Consider the following 15438-nt stretch of genomic DNA (forward strand, 5'->3'; position numbering starts at 1 on the left):
GAATTTGGGCTTTGATGCCCAAAGTGAAAGTGTTACTCACTCAATCATGTTCGACTCTTTGCGACCCCACAGACTATATAACCTGCCAGGCTCCTCTATCCGTGGAATTCTCCGGGTAAGAATGCTGGAGTGGGTTGCCATTTTCTTCTCCAGGGGAATCTTCCTAACCCAGGGATCGAACTTGGGCCTCCCGCATTGCAAAAAAATTCTTTACCATCTGAGTCACCGGGGAAACCCATATGGAGCTTTAAATTCAAGAGTGACACTATCATATATGACCTGTGTGAGCTTGATCAAGCTACTTAAATTTTCTAAGCCTCAGTTTCCCCATCTGTAAAGTGGAGATACTGATGAATCTTCCTGGAAGCGTGGTGATCAAGTCAGACTATATATGAAAAGTATATAACAGATATGTATTGGGAATAGTCGTAAGAGTCCTGTGGCATATCAGTTCCACGCTAAGTGTGTGTGTGCGCTCAGTCATGTCCAACTGTAGTCCACCAGACTCCTCTGTCCATGGGATTTTCCCAGCAAGAATACCACTCTAAATACTTTGTATGTATTAAGTCACCTTAATGCTCACAACATCCCTACAGGAAAGGTGCTCTTAGCATCTCAGTTCTATAGATGAGAAAGAAGGCTCAGGGAGCTTGATCAAGGTCTTGCTCAAGGTCTCACAGCTAGTCAGCAGTGATCCAGCCAAGACTCATACTCAGATAGGCTTGCATCAGAGCCCGTGCTCTTAAGGCCTGTGCTTTCTCTCTCTCTGCCTCACTCTGTCCATGCTTACTGCAGGATAGGAGAGGGAAGTCCCTGTGGCAACACCCAGCAGGTGGTTGGAACTTGTTTTAAACCCAGGACATCTTTCAGAGTGTAGGATTGCCTGGGCAGAGATGAGTGGAGGCCACAGGTAAGGATGAGATTGCCCAGGAAGAGTGAGGCATGGACAAAATCTAAATTTAGTGGGTAGCAGAGGGAAGAGGTGTTGGCCAAGGAAGTGAGAAAGACCTTTCAGAAAAGCAGATGAGAATCAGGACCAGAAGATATGAAATTCAAATGAACAAATGTAATCGTTAGCGCCAAATGCTGCGAAAGAGAGATAAGAACTGCTAAGAGGTCCTTGGTGACTGTGGGGAAGCAGGTACAGCAAAATGACAAGGGGTGGGGACCTAGACTGTAAGGAGTTGAACAGAGATGGACGAAGTGACTGCAAGGAGGAGGGCAGACACGGAAGGTGGCTGCGAGCAAGTGGGACAATCACAGCAGACTTGAATTCCAACACTGACTCTGACCTTTATCAGGTGTGTGACTTTATGGGTGTTGCTTAACATCCCTCAGATGCGGTTTCCTTATTGTTAAAGTCAGGAACTGAGCTTCAGCCCTGGGGCTGCTGGAATTTGATGGAATTTGATGGCCAGTGAACTCGAAGCCCCTCATTGGCAGTAAGAGTTGAATTGGCTGAGATCACGTGCTCTAACTTCCATGGAAGTAGCTTGAACTCTGATGAGCGTTCTCCAAAGGTAAATCTTGCCCTGGACTTCCCTGGTGGTCCGGTGGCTGAGACTCCACGCTCCTAATGCAGGGGGCCTGGGTTCCATGCCCCGTCAGGGAACCAGGAATGCCACATGTCACAACTAAAGATCCTGCATGCTGCAGTGAAGATCGAAGACCCCACGTGCTGCAACTAAGACCTGGTGCACTTGAATAAAATAAATAACAATGGTAAACAATCGTAAAGCGTGCCCACAGCTACTCCGTCTCCGGGGATGGTTCTGACAGTACTGATGAGCCTTCCTCAGGCATCCACCGCCCACAGTCTATCCGTCAGCTGAGATCTGTGACGTTGTACTGATTGAACCCCTGCCTGTGCCTCGGGCTGAGAGAAGACCCCCGCGGATCTATTGTTTGTGTGATAAACCTCAGCACCAGGATTTGAACCCTGGTGCTCTACCCCACTGCCCATGCCCCATGAGAGCCAGGACTTGGCTGTGTGGGCTAGTGGTTAGGACTCTGCTTTAGGAGAGAGAGCATCCAGGTTGCAGGTGTAGCTTCGCAGTTGACTCCACGAGGATCCTGGGCCGATTCCTTAACCTCAGTGTGCTGCGAGGCTTTTTAAATTTTTGTTTATTTATTTTTGGCTGCACTGAGTTTTCATCGCTGAGCATAGGCTTTCTTCAGTCATGGCGAGCGAGGGCTAATCTCCAGGTGTGGTGTGTGAGCTTCTCATTCTGGTGGCTTCTCTTGCGGCACGGGCTCAGTTGGTGTGGCTCATGGGCCTAGTTGCCCCAGGGAATCTGGGATCTTCCTGGACCAGGGATCGAACCCATGTCCCTGCACTGGCAGGAAGGTTCTTCTTCACTGGACCACCAGGGATGTTCCTGCCCTGACTCTTGATGTTGAGTAGGAGGAAAATGTGTCCAGAGTCAGGCTTTGAGTTTTGTAGGGCAGGACGTCTTACAGTACAGCTGGGAATCACGGGGCATAATCTGAGCGCCGGCTCTTTGGTTCTCATATCACCGTGTGTCTTGAGAATTGTCCTACGTTCTCTCTCCATCTGTTTCCTCCTTTTCCCCTCACTTCCTTTCTCAGTCTATAGCATTTTAAAATTGTACATTCTCTCCTCTTCTGACCACGTGCTTCATCCACCCAGTCATTCATTCAGCAAACTTGAACTGGGCCCCTAGAAAAAGCATCATGCTGGAGACAGGGAATCGCCAAATGGGGATTGAGAGATAAATACGGTTCAGCTCTGCCTTAAATGGGTTTTAAATCTAGTGAGAAGAGTAACATATTTAAACAGCAAACTGAAATTTACGCATTTACAAGTGTCTTAGAACCAGGGGACAATCCATGGGCCTCAGAGCCCAAGCGAGGATGATTTCCACTTAAAAGAGGTAGGAAGGGGTAAGGAGAAGGTGGCATTTGAGATGCTCCTTGACATGTGAGTGAGTGAGCATCCAGGGTAGAGGAGTGAAGGGTGTCTCCCCCGGGAGAGGTACAAGGTCATAGAGCATGCTGGTTGGTCAGGAAAGCACCTGTTGGGTTCAGGAAAGGAGGGGGGCGGGTTGGGTCAGGCTCCAGGCTGGGCGAAAGGCGAGTGGCATTGAAAGATGGGGCTCCTCTCTGCCATCCTCTCTTTTTCTTCTGCTTTCTCTCCTGCTCCCCGTAACCTTCACTGAGCCGCTTTCTGCTCTCTGCCTGCAGCATCCTCACTGTCTTTCATCTCTGTGCTTGTCTGCCTTTCCTTCTCTCTAGACTCGCTCTTTCAGGGAGGTGGGGAGTAATAGATTGTTCGCCGGCTGGCTGTTCTGTGAACTGAGCCCTCAGCCCCTGCAGCAGCCGTGTCCAGGCTCCCAGCACCCATCCTGCAGGCCAGGCCAGGGGAGGGCGGGGGAGTGGTGTGCAGGTCTCCACCATGCACTTCTGTCCTTTGGTGACAGCCCAGACAATTTATACATCCTGTTGGCGGAGGCCATATGTTGAAATAACCTAGGTCATTTCCTCATTTAATACCATCCATAAACTCTAATAAAAATGTCCTGGAGCCCAGTGGTCCAGGGGAGGAGAGGCGCTGGGTTTGGAAGGATGCGAGAAGGGACCAGGATGCGGGGGGTGGGAGGTGAGGGGCGATCAGGGGAAGATCAGAGGACTCGAGGCTGAAGCCCACGCCCCGCCTGATGAGCGCCTTTCCTTTCCTGCTCCCCACGCTCTGTCCTGCTGCTGGCTGCAGTGTGTCAGATTCTCCCCAAGGGTGTGGTCGCTGTCCTGGGACCATCCTCCAGTCCAGCTTCCAGCTCCATCATCAGCAACATCTGTGGGGAGAAGGAGGTGAGTGCTGGGCCGTGGTGGGGGCACTCTCTGTGGGCTGGCAGCCTGTGCCTCAAGCCCAGAGAGATCCTGGACTCCTAAGGGCGGGAGGTGTCTCTAATAACAACCATACAAGGAAAAGAAGTGGGCCTTGGTAGGCACTTACTTTTTTCAGTTTGTTTGGATGGAGGGGACTCAGAGGAAAAGTTTCATAACAAGGCATTCAAGCTGAGCTCTTCTGAGTCTTGGGGCCCTGTGGCGGGCAGGGCAGAGGGTGTCCCTTGGTGGATGAGGGTATAGGGAGAGGCTAGGGAGGGTGGTCGAGGGGAGGCTGAGAGGTCTCAAGTCTGAGCCCCACAGGAACGCTCCAGAATATCTATTTAGATATTGGGATTCTGGGGAGGAATGCCTTTGGGGCCAGGCCTTGCTACATTTGGGGGCTTCCCTGGTGGTTCAGATGGTAAAGAAGTTGCCTACGATGCAGGAGATCCGGGTTTGATCCCTGGCTCGGGAAGATCCCCTGGAGAAGGGCTTGGCAACTCACTCCAGCATTCTTGCCTGGCAGGCTATAGTCCATGAGTCACAGAGTCAGACACGATGGAGTGACTAACAGTTCCACTTGCTACATTTTAGTGCTGAAATGAAGTTTGAAAGCTTACTTCTATTTTATAAGTTCTCTAGAAAAGAGATTTTATTTTGCTTTCTTCTTCATTCACCAGTTCCAGTGTTTATTTCTCTAAAGTGTTGTGTCCATTCCCTCTAGTTCTCGTTCCCCAGGAGATAAAAATGCTCAATTCTTAGGGAAATGACAGGGCGAAGCTTTGGACTGTATTTGTGCACTAAATCTTTATTCTAAAAAAGAGAATGGAAACTTTTAAAATGAGAATTATTTATACCTATATTAAAATATTAATGGGTAAAATAATGTAAAAGAGAGAAAAAGAAGATGCTTGGGCATGAGTTTCTGAGAGAGGGCTAGCTCCCTGTTCCAACAACTCTCTCCCTCCTTTTCCCAAAGGAGAAAACAAACTGGAACCTTCAGTGATTCTACTGCTGGAAGCTTTCCTAGTCCATCTTGGAATCAATCAGTCCTTCCCCTTCAGATATATTCCTGGGAGATGGTGGCAAAGTGACACCGTAGCCTCCCAGTGGACTTCTGCTGCTGCTGCTAAGTCGCGTCAGTCATGTCCGACTCTGTGCGACCCCCATAGATGGCAGCCCAACAGGCTCCTCTGTCCCTGGGATTCTCCAGGCAAGAACACTGGAGTGGGTTGCCACTTCCTTCTCCAATGCATGAAAGTGAAAAGTGAAAGTGAAGTCGCTTAGTCGTGTCTGACTCTTAGCGACCCCATGGACTGTAGCCTACCAGGCTCCTCCATCCATGGGATTCTCCAGGCAAGAGTACCGAGTGGGGTGCCATTGCTTTCTCCGAGTGGACTTCTAGACAGGTCTTCTGGGGACAGGTGGAGCTTGATGGTCAGGAGCTGGGGAGGGGGCAGAGCAGAGGGACTAGGGAATGGAAGGGTCAGTCTTGCACCTGTCATAGGAGCCTGGAGGCTCAGAGTTCCAGAAGCTTTAGCCTTGGGAGGGTCCAGTTCTTACAGCAGGACGGGGCTCCTGCTTTGTGAGTTGCCCTCACGGGGGCAGTGGAGCAGCAGATTGGCCTCTGCCCACCCCAGGAGGCTCTCTGGAAGCCACTTCCTTGATGCCTGCACTTCTCTTATGATCAGAGGGCTTGGTGAGTCCCCGAGGCTTTGAGAAGAATATTGAATCTTCTCTGTTATGAGCCCACTCTAAGAATTGTTACCAGCACAGTAGAATGCCCTGAGGTGCCAGCCCCAAGCCTGCAATGGGTCTTTCTTACCACTCCCTGTCGGTGGGGCCCCTGAGCTTCATGCCAGAGATAAGGTTTGTGCTGACTACTCCCCATCCCTACTCCCAGCCAACCTGAAAGATGATTCCTATGCCAGCCCAGGCCAAAAAAAGAGCTTCTGTCCCACTGCAGTCCCTTCCAGCATCTCACAGCCCTCAGCCTCTGTGAGCTGGACCTGATGTTTAATTTAAATCTTTCTCGCTGGCTCCAAGTAACAACTCACATCTATGGCAGGCTGTTACTTCCCGCTCGCTGTGATCTTCACCAAGTGAGGTTGCCAAGCTACCCATTGTCTCTTGTCTTCTCTCTCTTTTTTTCCCTCCCCTCTCCCTCCTCTCCAGCACTTTCATCTCTGTCCCCTGTAATCATCCCCCCGCCCTGTCTCCACTCCAGAATGGCCTCCTCTTGGGGTTCAGTGGTTATTTTATCTTGATGATCACATCCTTTAACCCCGCTTGGCATTTCAGGCCGGAGGCGGAGACCCCGAGTTGCACCCATCTTCCCATCCCGCTGCCAGGGACCTCATGCCAGTGACCAGCCAGACAGGCTGTGCTGCCCAGGGAACTGCCAGACAGTTACCCCTCATCTGTCTGGTCATGTTCCTTTCAGAGCAACCTTTCCTTTCCATTCAGATTATGCATTTCTTTTAATATTTTATGAGGCTGAACTGCCTTACACTGATTCCCCTCAGCTTCAGGAAAAAGAAATGGAGTCCTCACCGAGGAGTTCATCCCTTTAAATGCTGCTAACATCTCTGCAGGTCCTGCAGCTGGCGGCTTTCTGCCTCACTGCCCTTCCCCTCCATGCTGCTCACCTCTTCCCCTGATCCACACCTCCATGCTGATGTCCTAGGATGCATTTGTAATTGCAGATCAGTTACCGATTGATTTTTGTCCTAGAGAGAGAGTCAGCAAGTCTGGCCTGGCCATCCCCAGCTGGACCCATCAGAGAGTCTGGCTGCTTCCATAGCAGCATTTAAGATGCTGGACTGTGGGAGACTTCCCCACCAGCCCCTTCCTAGGGACACCCCCTCAGCCCTAGCCCCCTGTACATACAGCCCCAAGAGCTTGTCCAGGAGTTCCTAGATGTGGGAAGAAAGGGGAAAGAGAAGGAGAAAAGGCATTGCCTTTATCCCACATGTTAGGCACTCAGCTAGTACATGCTTCACACACAGGGTCTCATTTTATCCTCCCAAAGCTCAAGAAATACCTGTTGTTTCTCCATGTGAATGAAGCCTAGAGAGGTTAAGCAGTTTGCCCCAAATCACACAGCAGAACCTGGATGCAAACTCAAACTCAAAAACTGTTTCTCCTGAGCCTTCACGTTCCTGAGTCTTTTCCTGCTCCATCTCTGGGATCCGTAGATCCATGGGAATCTCTAAAGGTGCCTTCTATGGGGGGTAAGTTAGCTGCTGATGGAACCCAGTAGGCTGGATGGCCACACAGGGAGGGCCTTGGGCAGAGATCCTCAAATGTGTGAGCCAGTCAGCCTGGCTACCCTGCCCAGCCCTGGCCTCCAGATTACCCCTCTGTGAACTTTTTTCCATTCACGGTTCATTTGTGATTCATTTAAGACAGATTGTAAGGGTTGCAAAATATCGGTGGGAAGAAAGACCCCTTATGACACACCCCAGGTCAATGTCACTTTTCAGCATCTTTGGTCATTACTCATCAGGCTCTCTCCCCAGTGCTATGCTTTCCAGTCTCTGCTGGAAAATATTGGTTGCCTTCTCTCTGTGGTTAAAGGCTAATCCTAGTTGAATTCAGGAATTTTCTCCCTAGTTTCTGCTAAATCTTTACCCTCCCCTCATCCCAGTCTCAGAGGAACTCTGGTCTCTGGCTGACTTCTTCCAGAAGCTTAAAAGGATAAGTTAGCAGAATTTTCCAGAGACCATGTCAACATCATCCCAGACTCTGGGCCAGCCCAAGCAGAGACAATTTCTGCAATCATGCCTGAATAACCCAGTCTAGGAACCAACCAGTTCACTATCAGGGAGTTCTTCTTGCCGTCTACCCTCTGTCTTGCTCACTTTGACATTAGTTCAAATGTGTGCTCATAGTAACCTAACCCTTACAGTGGGCCCCCTAAGTGAGCATGAGGGATGAGGTTTCAGCCCCATCTCTGGTAGAGACACGGACAGCCTTTAGCTCTTCTGGCTCTGGGTCCCAGGGTGACAGAATGCAATCAAGGAGGATGGCAGCTTATTACATTTTAACTTTCCTATTACCTACCCAGTAGCCTAAGCCGCCAATAAAGCAGCCATCACAGCCTGTTAATATCTATTTCTGGGAGAACAGAGGCAGAAGGCAGGGGCAGTGCCTCCCGGAAATGTCAGTAATAGATGCAGAGAGAACCTGACGCTGTCCTAATGAAGCCAAAGCAGGTATTTATTTACCTGGCTCCATTCGGAGGCGCTCTAGTCGGTTTCCCAGCATGCAGCGCTTCCCATCCTCATGTGTGTCTTCAGAGGAACACATCCCAGGCTTTCACCTAGAAATTTTGTCCGGAGCTGGTTTATACATCTGTTGGCTAGGCTGGGTTGAGGGGGTCCTTTGGTTAGTTCCTAGGGCAATATTTTTCTCTTTTTGCCATCTCTGCTCTGATTCATTAACTAGAAATAATATAAGGATTATGCCTTCAAGAGCCCTTTGTCTCTCTGCCTAGCAGTGGGCAGCTGAAAATAAAGACCTATTGTTTTGCCTTCCTGAGGCCACAGGACTCCGTTCCAGGGTCCACAGACCATTTATCCAGGTCTCTGGCGGCACGGTGTCCCATCCTGGGTCCCGAGCTTTGCCAGAGATGCCATCTCATCTTCCTCCTATGGTGTGGGTGCCCTGACCCCCACAAGCCCCATCTCCGACCAGGCAAAGGTCGCTCATGGAAGAATCCACCCTCTGCAGCCTTATCTCACCCGTCCCTCTTTTCTTTCTCTCTCACTTGTTCTCCAATCTTCCCCGCTGCCCGTTTTTTTTTTTTTTTGCTTCTCCTCCCAGGTCCCTCATTTCAAAGTGGCCCCAGAGGAGTTTATCAAGTTCCAGTTCCAGAGATTCACAACCCTGAACCTCCACCCCAGCAACACCGACATCAGCGTGGCTGTGGCTGGGGTCCTGAACTTCTTCAACTGCACCACCGCCTGCCTCATCTGTGCCAAAGCAGAATGTAAGTTTCCCCAGGCTGCTGCGCCCAGATGGTCAGGTTCTGTCTGTGTCAACCGGGCTAGTTTGCCCCTCCCTGGCTGGAGACCACACCCTGCAGGGGAGGGCTCTTTCTGATCTTAGAGATGATAACCAGAGGATTCGGGCCTTCCCAGGTGTCCTTGGCTGTTTGTCTGTGTGTGTGTATGTGAAAGAGAGAGCAGTCCAGGGGCTGCCTTTGTCAGAAACTCCCCGGGCGTGGGCCGAACATCGACGAGCTTGTTTACAGGGAGACTGGCCAACCGCCAAGACTTTCTGCATCTGCAAATGCAATTCCCACATTTTCAGCCTCATTGTTAAAGAGCCACAAAAAGAGAGAGAGGGAGGGAAAATATAAAATTGGATGCGTTTGTATTTGATGGGTTGAAGAGCTTCTTTCCTTGGAGAGCGGGTTTGACTGATGGAACAAGGTTCAAGGTCAATTCCTGATAAAGTTTTTTTTTTTTTTTTCTCTTGCAAATGCAGGTTTTAGAAATGTGTTTTCTCTAACTCTCAATTTGCGACATAAATTTGGTGTTTATGAGATTTAGCTAATTTAAGCCAGCACATTCCAGCAAATCTGCCTCTGTGTGCTCCCCGTGCCAGCTGCGCACCCACATGCAGTCAGGCAGGTGCTGGCCACTGGCTCCCACCAGGGCCCAGAGTGCAAGCCCCCGCGTCCGTGTCCTGTGCAGGTTTTACCGTGCGGGTCTGGGTGGGCTGCACAGGCAAAGGTACACCATCCCTGTTCGGGCTGCTATGGCTTCTCAGAACCTCTCAGTGTGGTAAGCCCGTCCTCCAACCTGGAATGCCCACAGCACCTGAAAACAAAAGCCCCCTCCCTGCCAAGGGCCAGACCTGTTTCTTATGGGACCTTTGCACCTCACTGCCTCCACTTGTACATTCGTTCATTTATTTAATACAAAACGAGTACTTGCTCTGTGCTATCCAAGAAGCAAAGTAACTGAGTCCCAACTATGCATACTTTTCAAATATATATTTTTATTTTATTTGGCTGTCACGGGCCTTAGTTGTGGCATGGAGGCTATCTAGTTGTGGTATGGGCTTCTCTCTAGTTGTGGCAGGCAGGCTCAGTAGTTGCAGCACTGGCTTAGTTGTCCTGCAGCTTGTAAGATCTTAGTTCCCCAACTAGGGATCAAACTTGCATCCCCTGCATTGGAAGGTGAGTTCTTAGCCACTAGACCACCAGGGAAGTCCCCTATGCATGGGTTTTTTTAATGCTTTATTTAATTATTCAACAACCTGGTGATTTTGGAAATGTTGGAGTGTCCCATTTTAAAATTCAATACAATTTAAAGTCCAGTTTCTTAGTCTCTCTAGCCATACTTCAAATGCTCAAAAACCTCATATGAACAGTGCAGTTAGAGAACATTTCCATCCTCACAAAAAGTTCTATTGGATAGCATTGCTTTAGATGATAAGGTTTTGTGGACAAAGCATTTTGTAGCCCCCAAAAGAGAGAGAAATGTTTAGATAACACTTCATTCTCTTTCTCCCTCATGGAGAATTTCAGCACACATTACCATGGGCGCTCTGAGTTGTCCTGTGGCCAAAACAACTATTTACCTCAGCATCTTCCAGATAGGTTTGATCATATGCCCCCAAAAGGATGCTGATCTAAAAGCCCACACAGGATGCTAGTGTTCGATGGAACACAGTTGGGATACATTGCGTTCCACCAGGTGGCCTTCCTCACGTGGCATCTTTACACCACTGAAAGGTTTAACAGAATCAAGGATTCTCCCCGGGAAATTTCTGCCACCAGCCCACTCAGGCAGGACTGACCTGGCTCACCCCATGCATCCAGTGGGGATGCTGGAAGACAGGACAGGCTGTAAATAAGGCCAGGCAAAGGTTGCTCTGCAGCCATTGTCTGTGCTGGGTTACAGTGTCTCAGCAACCCGACAGGTAGTTCTTTCTTGTATCTAGCTACAGTCCCTCTTGCTTTAAAGCTGAGCCCTGTTTCCTCTGCTGCAGCTCTTCCTGGGTTTTGGTACGTGAGTTGCTCAGATGTTGGTTAAGCACCTGCCGTGTGCTGAGCACTATGCTAGATATGGTTGCCTCCTAGCCCAGGGCTCTTTCCATTGGAATTGACATTCTCTGACATTCAAACAGTTCCTTGCAGATTGCAAAGCACTTTCACTTATGTTTCCCCACTTTACCTCCCTCTTTCTCAGTCATTCCAAGCTGAGCAAAGAGTCTGGGAGCTGCTAAGTGATTTGACTTAAGGTCACACAGCTGGTACATGACAAAGCTGAGCTGGGGCTTCCTCCTCTCTGGCCCCTCCCACCCTCCTGGGCTGCACCAGGCTCAGGAGGGCTCGGGGTGGGTTCTGCAGGGCAGGCACAGTGTCCTTGGCAGGGCAGAGATCTCTCTGGAACAGTGTAGCCCCTTCCTCCCTTGAGTGGGTGCAAGATGGCTGAGCACAGACAATAATCCTGGAGAGACTGAGTCTGCTCAGGTGCTAGTGAGGCCGGCCCACAGCCCAGGCGGGACTCATCAACCACACACTGCCGCCTCTGCTCAGAGGAGAAGAACTCATCTCTAGAGGCTGCTGAGTGACTGGCCCCACCTACCAGAGGCAGAAGGAAAGTGGGGCAGAGCAGAAGTTCAAGGGCAAAGAGGATTAAAAATCTAATCAAAGAATGAAGAAATGAGGGACTGAAGGGAAATGCAGCTCAGAGCTTGGGAGGAGACACTCTTCCATCTCTCTTATTAATGCAGGGCCGAGAGATGCTGCAAGTCGAATTAGGAACAGGAATCTAATTCTATTTTCCTAGCGTCAAAATTAGGCATAACAGAGATCATTCCCTGGGGAATCACGCCGCTTACGCTCCTTCTTCCCCAAAGTAGATTTTTAATAAGCAGATTTTGGACCAAGTACAGTTGTATTGTGGATAGCATTATTTTTCTTTAATGGGGAAAAAAATCAGAACATCTGCAAGTACCTAGTACTAGTGAGCTTCGGGGAGGCGAGGTGAGGACCCCAGGGGTGGCTGTTCTAGTCACCCCCACAGGGCTGGGGGAGTTTGCTGTTAGGAGACTTTCAACAAAAGTTGGGGTTCCCCACCATGGTCCCCGAGGCCCCTTTGGTGAGATCACCCAGCCCTGCCACAGAGTTACCTTTTGAGACCCTCAGACTGGACCCAGAGATTCTTCATTCAGTTCAGTTCAGTTGCTAAGTCATGTCCGACTCTTTGCAATCCCATAGACTGTAGCACTCTAGGCTTCCCTGTCGTTCACTGTCTCCCGGAGTTTGCTCAAACTCATGTCTGTTGAGTCAGTGATGCCATCCAATCATCTCGTCCTCTGTCGCCCTCTTCTCCTGCCCTCAGCTTTCCCAGCGTCAGGGGCTTTTCCAATGAATCGGCTCTTTGCATCAGGTGGCCGAGGTACTGGAGCTTCAGCTTCAGCATCAGTCCTTCCAGTGAGCGCTCTGGATCGACTCTTCATGGTCACAAGCATAATATGCTGTGTGTTTTCCTGGTACTGCTATACGTAGTTCAAATCATCTTTTTGTTCGTTTGGTTTCACGCTTGCTTTGGCGTTTCTAAGTATTCTAATGTCCTTCTGTGTGTGTGGCTACAAGTTCTGTGCCCCTACACCCTCTGCCACCTGTGTACCACCTCTGTAACCTGGAATCAGGAACCTCGGTTGGGCCCTGCCTGGCCTGTGAGTTCTGAGATCTGCCCTGCGTCTCTCCTGCTCCAGCGTCTGGTCTCTATGTGCGGTGCGTCCATGCTCAGTCGTGTCCGACCCTGTGCGACCCCCTGGACTGTAACCCGCCAGGCTCCTCTGTCCATGAGATTCTCCAGGCAAGAACACTGGAGTAGCTTGCCATTTCCCGCTCCAGGGGATCTTCACGACCCAGGGATCCAACCCTTGTCTCCTGTGGGTCCTGCACTGCAGGTGGATTCTTTACCGCTGAGCCACCTGGGCTGACCTGTTCCATCTCTACCCAGGAGTGATGATGATACCTGCTTCCTGGACCATTGTGGGGATAGATCCACAGTATGCGAAGAAGCTTAGGAAACAACAAAAGCAGGTCTCAGCTCAGAGATGCCTGCTGCTGCTGCTAAGTCGCTTCAGTCGTGTCCGACTCTGTGCAATCCCAGAGATGGCAGCCCACCAGGCTCCCCCATCCCTGGGATTCTTCAGGCAAGAACACTGGAGTGGGTTGCCATTTCCTTCTCCAGAGATGCCTGCTGGGCCCCAATGATTAATAAGCAAACAAGGACTTCCCTGGGAGTCCACTGGTTAAGACTCTGAGTTTCTATCCACTGCAGGAGGCTCCGGGGTTCAATCCTTGACTGGAGAACTAAGACCCCACATGCCGTGCAGTGCAGCCAAGAAAATTAAAAAACAGCAATAAAACAACAAAGAACTAACCCAATCAAACACCCTGGAGAAATCGAGGGGAGTCCCTGGGTGAGGTTTTTCCCGCGTCCATCCTTGCTGTCAGAGAAGGGGGCAGCCTGGATAGCCAAGCAGTGCAGCAGACGGTCCTCCTGGAAGTAAGAAGCCTCCACCTGCCCCTCTGTCCCCTCTGTCTCCTCCTCTGACCCCTACGGTCTGGCCCTTTCTGTCTTTTCTTGGGGCCAGGTCTAGGCGTGGGATGGGACAAAACTGAAAAGTGGGTAGAATAAGCCCACTGTTCAAGCATTGGAACTTGTTCCATGCCCCTGTCCCTCTCGGGACACCTCAGACCCTCATCCCTCTCACTCCATCAGAATCTGCTCCCTGGAAAAATAGGGCGTGAAGCCAGCACAGCCGAGGCACCTGCACCTGTCAGGGGAGGGGAATGGACAAGTACCGGGTTTAGACGCTCTGGGCAGAGTTCACCATTTCACTGCATCCTCACCACCACCCTCTAGTCGGTGTTACATCAGCTGCCGCCTGCAGGAGCTTAAAGTGAAAGTGTGAATGGGCTTCCCTGGTGGCTCAACTTGTAAAGAATCTGCCTGCAATGCAGGAGACCCAGGTTTGATCCCTGGGTCAGGAAGATCCTCTGGATTCACCAGAAGGGAATGGCTACCAACTCCAGTATTCTTGCCTGGAGAAAATCCTATGGACAGAGAAGCCTGATGGGCTACAGTTCGTGGGGTCGCAAAGAGTCAGACACGACTGAGCGACTAATGCTTTCACCAGCCGGGAATGTTACCATTTTCCAGGATCAAAGCCTGAAGCCCAGGGAATCAGCCAGTGGAGAGGGAAATGATTACTTATTCTTATTTTTGGGTACAAGCATCCTCTGTGTCCCCGGCAGACCCATCATTTAGGTCTTTGTGTCCTTGTCCTGCAGCCCCGTCCAACCCCGGCTGTGCCTTTCTCAACCTGTCCATCCGTCTCCTGCCCCACCTCCCATTCTCAGAAGGCAGCCTCCCTCCTTCTTCCTGGAATAGCCAGCCTGCTGGCTTTCACATCGATCCATCCCATCACATCCTGAGCGATACTAATAGGTTCCCCAGGCCCCCTCTCAGCCTTGGACTTGGCAGCTAGACCCGCTGCTGAGCTAAGGGTCCCGCAAGATAGGGGGATCAGGGTGGAGGTGGAGGGGAAGCTGGGGAGAGAGCAGCTTTGAACCCCTCTGGTGACAGCTGCCTTTGACAAATACCTTAGTTCCATTAAGGGGTTCCTAATGGCACAAATGGTGAAGAATCTGCTTGCAGTACAGGAGACCTGGGTTCCATCCCTGGGTCGGGAAGATCCCCTGGAGGAGGGCATGGCTACCCACTCCAGTATTCTTGCCTGGAGAATCCCATGGACAGAGGAGCCTGGCAGGCTACAGTCCATGCGATTGCAGAGTTGGACGTGACTGAATGACTAACACACTTGGTTCCATTAAACAGGTAGAGGTAAGGTAAACAACAATTGGAAAATGCCAGACTGCACTGAAAAACTCCTGACGTGCTTAATGTAACTAAACCACTCTTCCTCTTCTGCAGATGTTTTCTGCTTCGTAGAATTAAAAAAAAAGAATCCTTTTCTAATTCATAAAGAATCTCTGGGCTAGAAAGACACCAACATCTTTGTAGTTCAGCTTTCCAACCACTGATTTAATTTCCTCTACAACCATCCTCAAATAGGGCTTCAGTCTTTCCTTGATTACCTCCAGCCACGGGGAACTCACTCCCTCACGAAAAAGGCCACTGCTTCTTTAGAGAGCTCTAGCAGAGTTTCTTCCTTACACTGAGCTAAGTGTGGCCCCCTGCGAGTTTGATCCATTCTCTGTTCCTGGGGGTAGTCCTTGACTATAAGTCCAGAGCAAGTCTGTCTTATGACAGCCCCTGCCCTCTGCCTCAGGCCAGGCACCCCTTCCTTCAGCGGCTCCTCAAGTGACATGGTCTGCTCCCACCTGGCACTGCTTCTCCCTTGATTTCTTAGGAGGGAGTCTCTCTCTTCCTCTCACAGTCTCTGCTCAGTCCAACAGCAAGCACTGTGCACCCTGCCTCACACTGGGGCTGAGCTGCAGAGTTTGAAAGAGGATCCCTACCCAACGCTGTGAAATAATTAGACTACATGTTATCTGTTGTAATATATGCATATATGCGTAAGCATATGCTA

The 15438-nt window shown here is 50.4% G+C and overlaps 1 protein-coding gene across 1 annotated transcript in view; it reads left to right on the forward strand.

Annotated features, from left to right (window-relative positions):
• Window positions 1-15438, forward strand: part of GRIK4 (glutamate ionotropic receptor kainate type subunit 4) — a 349453-nt gene that overhangs the window by 160032 nt on the left and 173983 nt on the right. Inside the window, exons 4-5 of the mRNA XM_040257795.1 lie at window positions 3731-3828; window positions 8674-8839. Coding sequence (XP_040113729.1) covers window positions 3731-3828; window positions 8674-8839 — 264 coding nt within the window. The remainder of the gene's footprint in view (window positions 1-3730; window positions 3829-8673; window positions 8840-15438) is intronic.

Source organism: Oryx dammah, unplaced genomic scaffold, assembly GCF_014754425.2.
Source record: "Oryx dammah isolate SB20612 unplaced genomic scaffold, SCBI_Odam_1.1 HiC_scaffold_17, whole genome shotgun sequence".
In the NCBI taxonomy this organism is placed as follows: Eukaryota; Metazoa; Chordata; class Mammalia; order Artiodactyla; family Bovidae; genus Oryx; species Oryx dammah.